The sequence below is a fragment of the Melanostigma gelatinosum genome, assembly GCF_949748355.1.
Source record: "Melanostigma gelatinosum genome assembly, chromosome: 5".
Classification (NCBI taxonomy): domain Eukaryota; kingdom Metazoa; phylum Chordata; class Actinopteri; order Perciformes; family Zoarcidae; genus Melanostigma; species Melanostigma gelatinosum.
Window position 1 is genome coordinate 27,058,567 of NC_136638.1, and position 5,350 is coordinate 27,063,916.

At 45.4% G+C, this 5,350-nt stretch overlaps 1 protein-coding gene across 2 annotated transcripts; it reads left to right on the forward strand.

Annotated features, from left to right (window-relative positions):
• The first annotated feature begins 295 nt into the window (after positions 1-295).
• Positions 296-4,625, forward strand: LOC306777278 (vesicular integral-membrane protein VIP36-like). 2 transcript variants are annotated; one of them, XM_079268331.1, is made up of 7 exons: positions 296-580; positions 974-1,091; positions 1,863-1,942; positions 2,661-2,822; positions 2,986-3,100; positions 3,357-3,476; positions 3,866-4,625. In XM_079268331.1, the coding sequence occupies exons 2-7, from the start codon at positions 998-1,000 to the stop codon at positions 4,024-4,026; spliced, it is 732 nt and encodes a 243-aa protein (XP_079124457.1). In that variant the 5' UTR covers positions 296-580; positions 974-997; the 3' UTR covers positions 4,027-4,625. The 2 variants fall into 2 exon arrangements, with proteins under 2 accessions (XP_079124457.1, XP_079124456.1); XM_079268330.1 differs by lacking the exon at positions 1,863-1,942 and adding an exon at positions 1,711-1,793 and having other exon boundaries at positions 298-580.
• Positions 4,626-5,350: the final 725 nt, after the last annotated feature.

The following is a 5,350-nucleotide window of genomic DNA, read 5'->3' on the forward strand; positions in this document are numbered from 1 at the left end:
CATTACAATTATTCGACTACATTTGCAGACCTCTGATCCACGAGGCAGCTCGTGCTTCTGTGGTGAGTCTCAGCAGGAAGTTGTTTGTAACGGAAGCCGCTTTATCACTGCACTCCTCTCACCGTGTGCTGCAGGGGGCTGAACTGTTTCAGTTATTCAGGGCGAGGCAAGAATTGCATTATCGTGTAAATATGTGTTGATGACAACACGTGCAGAGCGCCTTCAGCATACGGAAGTGTTTGTCAGGACGTGTCCTTAGAAGTGCACGTGGAGGGAGGTGTGTCTGTTTAATTCAGCGTCTGCAGATCAGACTCACAACTAGGGATGCACCGGCCTGTGGCCTTGTTAGGTGGGACACTGAGCACGGTTTATGTACCGGATCTGTTCAACAAACAGAAACAACTTGATGAAACATGGAATCCTCTGATCGTGTCCGGTCCTCTCACGCGTTGGTCTCTCAGGTGTCGGCAGCAGCCCCAGCAGTCAGTGGGACTTCTGGGGAAGCACGTTGGTGACGAGCTCGTACGTCCGACTCACTCCGGATGAGAAGAGCAAGCAGGGATCCATCTGGAACACTGTGGTGAGGAAAGACTACAAACATGGCTGCTGTCCCCGTCTGACTCTGATGTGTTTATTTGTACACAAGTCCAAGCTACTCCAGCCTTTGGTTGAGAGCACATGTTTAAGCCACGCTCTCTTCATCAACCTACATTCAGTCTCATGTTTATATTTTCTCTTTCTTTGAATGGAAGATATGTACAAAAAACTAATAGAATATAATGTATAATTACAATATAAAAGGTTATATGTTACCTGACATTAACGTTTGGTGGATGAAGGTGAAAAATATGCAACCCAGTAATTAAATATGTTTAATTTTATACCTGATACACATTTGCATATTATATTCAGACAGGGTCCTGGAATATAAAATCCAATACTCTCTGAAACCTGTTGTGGTTCTGGTCTACAGCCGTGCTACCTGAAGGACTGGGAGATGCACGTGCAGTTTAAAGTTCATGGGTCAGGAAAGAAGAACCTCCACGGCGACGGCCTCGCTGTCTGGTACACGAAGGACAGACTTCATCCAGGTAACGTTCACCTTAAACCCACCCAGCTTGATCTCACTTCAGGTCACGCTGGTCCTTCTTGCAGCAACGAGTCAGAGTTTGCATTTACCCAAAATGCAATTCTCACCTGTCACCTGCAGCTCTTCACAGACCCAGTTCCCCTTTTCTTACCCGTGTCATATTTAGATTAAAAACAAGTCGGATTGCACTTCCTGCTGCTGCGCCACAATAAAAGACTTCAAGAAGCTCATTGGTTGAAATCTGTCACATCATAATTTACAGCAAAGCGAAGTGTATCAAAACAAAGAGGCTGCTCTCTGTCGGATCAATGTAAGAAACTTCTAGAACAAAGTCTAAACCGTGTAATACATATTTACTGAAGTACTAAAAGCTTAATGTAGTGAGACGGCGTTCTCTCGGCTCACCTGCATGATGACGAGGTAAAGGTGAGAGCGCTGCAACTCTGAGAAAAGTAAATCTAAAGTGAAAATGAACGCTCATCGTGCTCACTCCATCAGAAAGCTGTTTTATTCTTTCACGTCCAGATGTTTGTGTCGACCCTCTCAGCTTCACTGCTGACCACAGGAAAGTGTCTCTTGTCGTCTGCTCATGTGTCGCCTCATCTCTGCCTCCATCCTAGGCCCTGTGTTTGGAAACCAAGATCAGTTTCTTGGCCTGGCTTTGTTTGTGGATACCTTCCGCAATGACCTCCATGGGATGGATGTAAGTGTGTGTGTGTGTGTGTGTGTGTGTGTGCGGCTCGAGGCGATTGACCGGCTTGTTTCTTTTCAGGGCCTGTGTTTTCCAACAATGCTCTCTTCCACGGGCTGGCTGTTTTTATAGACACTTACTCTAACGATGACGCCACGGATGTGAGTGGTTTTACTCGTCAGCACGCTGTTGTTCTTGAACTTTGAATCGGCATGTCGTCACAACGTTTTAAGCATGTTAACATTTGCAAACCCCTCAGAATTCATTTGCCATATTTTCACGTGTTTGTCTCGACTTTAATGACACAAGTTATTGTGTTTAAAGGAGGTTGTTTCTGTTTCACCAGAACTTTGTCTTGTGAATTATGCTTTATACTTTCACATTGCAGCTGAACGTGTCCAGTTCTGTCTAACCTCTCATGGGAGACATATCCTCAGATTAATAATCTACACTCACACGGCACAGATCCCCATCTGATTTACTTTAACATGCACAAGTCAAAGCTTGTCAAGTAGGAGGAACAGTGAGACTTAATACCGACAGAACAAGTAGTTTGCTTTATTACAAGTCTCTTTGGTAACTTAGAAAATACAGTAATTCAGACCTGTCAGGTCAAATTGTAGTGATGTCAGAGTTTTTGTTTTTAGTAAATACAAACAGACGTCCAAAACTTCAGATATGACTTTAAAAAGCCTGCTGTGTGTGTGTGTGTGTGTGTGTGTGTGTGTGTGTGTGTGTGTGTGTGTGTGTGTCCTGACATGTATCATGTGGGCTTCTTATATTTTGTTTCCTGTATTCATTTGTGCATCTTCTTCATTCAAGAGTTCATACGATGCCTTTTATTTCCACACGCGTTGACTCTTTGCTCCCCGTCTCCAGCGCTCCTTCCCGTTCATCTCGGCCATGGTGAACAACGGCTCGGTGAACTACGACCACGGCAAAGACGGCCGCTCGTCGGAGCTCGGAGGCTGCTCGGCTGAGATCCGGAACCGAGAGCACGACACGTACCTCGCCATCCGCTACTCCAAAGGAAGACTCACGGTACGTAGAGACACTCGATGAGGAGCTCCTCTTCCTTTAGTCCAATCAAGAACATGTGATCCAGACACAAACGAGGACAGCTTCTCCTTTTTCCACATAAGGAGCATTTTCCTGACTATTCTCAGCAGCTTTAAGTCTCTTACGTCCCGTCTTTGTCCTGCAGGTGATGATTGATGTGGAGGACAAGAACGAATGGAAGGAGTGCATCGACATCGGAGGCGTTCGTCTTCCTACCGGATATTTCTTCGGTGCCTCGGCAGCTACGGGAGATCTGTCTGGTGAGTTTACACACTCGCACACCAACGAACAACCGAAGTAGAGAAGTCATGATATCCACGGCTGAAGTTCTGAAGCAGAGGTTTGTTGAGGGCCATTGTAGGTAAAACACGATCTATATGAAGAGCTCGGGGAGGAGAGTACATTCTTACATTTACGAGTAGAAACTCACAAAGACATTCACTTGAATATGATCTGAGATGATAAAGTCTCGACATTTATATCGATTTTCTAAACTGATCGTTTGTTATTTTCCAGATAACCACGACATCATCTCGATGAAGCTCTACCAGCTGATGGTGGAACACACCCCCGAGGAGGAGAACCTGGACTGGACCAAGATCGAGCCCAGCGTCAGCCTCCTCAAGTCCCCTAAAGGTAGATTCAAGTTCCCCGATCTTCTCTCTCTGACAGCAAAATACAGAAGTGAAAACGTTGTAAATATAGCGTACTCTTGAACAGATGTTGGTATTTGTAGGTGTCTAACGTGCGGCCACAGCAGTACTTTGCTGGTGCTGCTGTCTGTAGAAACATCTGCACTGTCCCTTTAAAACACAGCGCCTCAACCAGGAAACAATGATAGAAGTTAGTGAAAGAAACAACAAGGAGGAATCTTAGTTCATGTTGGTACGAGGTTTCATTATCATGTTTCTGCTCATTACACTCTTTGAAACACGTTTCTGGGACTTATTTAAAAGAAGAAGACGAGCAGCATTTCTGAATTGAACATGAAAATGAACACGGACTCTTCTTTTTGTCCTTCGTAGACAACATCGACGATCCCACCGGAAACTTCCGCGGCACGCCGCTCACCGGCTGGAAGGTCTTCCTGCTCCTGCTGTGCGCTCTGCTGGGCATCGTGGTGTGCGCCGTGGTGGGAGCCGTGGTTTTCCAGAAGAGACAGGAGAGGAACAAGAGGTTCTACTAGAGGAGAGGAGAACCTCACCCAGAGAGGTGTTTGTCGGGGAACGAAGTGTTTCCAGACGACGGCACATTCAATGTGAATTCTTTCCTGAAGATTGTACAAAATGTTTCTATCTTTTGAAGCACTGCGTTGTGGAGCGAGATGTGGTAACTTGTGACGTCGGTGAGAAGGTGCAAAGAACTAGTGGCGCCCGTCATGATGCTGTCTTTGTCCTCCATGTTTTCTTTAGTTCCAGGGTCAGAGTATAGACCTGCTGTCCGAAACAAACTTTAAAGAGTTTCTATTGGTTCCTCTGCTGCAGACGTGACGCTACAACATGGTGAATTCGGCTGTTTTACCTTCACACACAACATCGGATGAAAAGGTCGTGGGAACAGGAAACGTCCACGTTAGCGTGTGACGCGTTGAGCTGGAGGCCTTATTGAGTGACTACACGTGAAACATAACTTCTTCCTGTTGCGTCTTCAGGTCTGATTGTCGGTTACGTGATTGGCTAACGTAGCGTTTCTCCAAGAAAATGATGATAGAACTTGTCGCTGCAGGCCGCCTTGTTTTTTGGGGGGTTTGCGTCCCCTGTGGTCTCCATCGCCGCCTCCCAAACACGTTTATTTCTCTTTCTGTGTTACCGTCGCTCTCATTTTGACATTTAAAAAAAACACAATTTGGTCTGTCAGTGACTTTAAAATGACAGAATGGATTCAAGTTGCTGCTCTGCTGTAAGACATGGCCGATAGAACAGAATGAATGCTTTGCTCTGTAGGGTTTTAAATGACGTATTCTCATGAAGCTGAGTTTCTCATTGAACCACCTGAGTCACACGTCGGCGCTATGATGTCTTTGTCCCTTATGTTCTACTCATGGAGTTAGATCTTTGTGTTCTTGGTCTCCGCCGTGTTCACGCTCTCTGTTCATGCTACAGTTCTTCTGTTTATTCACTCAGGTCACCTCTGAGCACAGACAGACCACCACTGCTGCAACCGACCACCGTCTGCTTCTCACTTCATGATTTGGTCCAGAAAATGTCAAGAAATTATAAAATATAAATATACATATATACGGTACAAAGAACCCAAGTGCTTGTTTTGTCGAACTGACGGAGGTTTCGTTGCATCTCAGAGAAAAATATTCACATTCGAGTAGCTGGAACCAGATGATGATCGATTTAATGATAATTCATCATCAAAGTAGTTTTCATATAGTTTCATGAAATGAAACATTGACGTTGGGGCGCAAGGAGCCGAGGCGCTACATCACACAGCAGATCACATTATAGTTCATGAGTTCAGGTCGTGATGCGTCTGGATCTGTGTGATTCATCACCTCTGCT

Coding starts and splice junctions, on each gene's coding strand:
- LOC306777278 (XM_079268330.1), top strand. CDS start 998: ATGCACGTGCAGTTTAAAGTTCATGGGTCAGGAAAGAAGAACCTCCAC. Junction 1,092..1,710: donor GAAGGACAGACTTCATCCAG/GTAACGTTCACC, acceptor CCTCCATCCTAG/GCCCTGTGTTTGGAAACCAA. Junction 3,101..3,356: donor AGCTACGGGAGATCTGTCTG/GTGAGTTTACAC, acceptor GTTATTTTCCAG/ATAACCACGACATCATCTCG.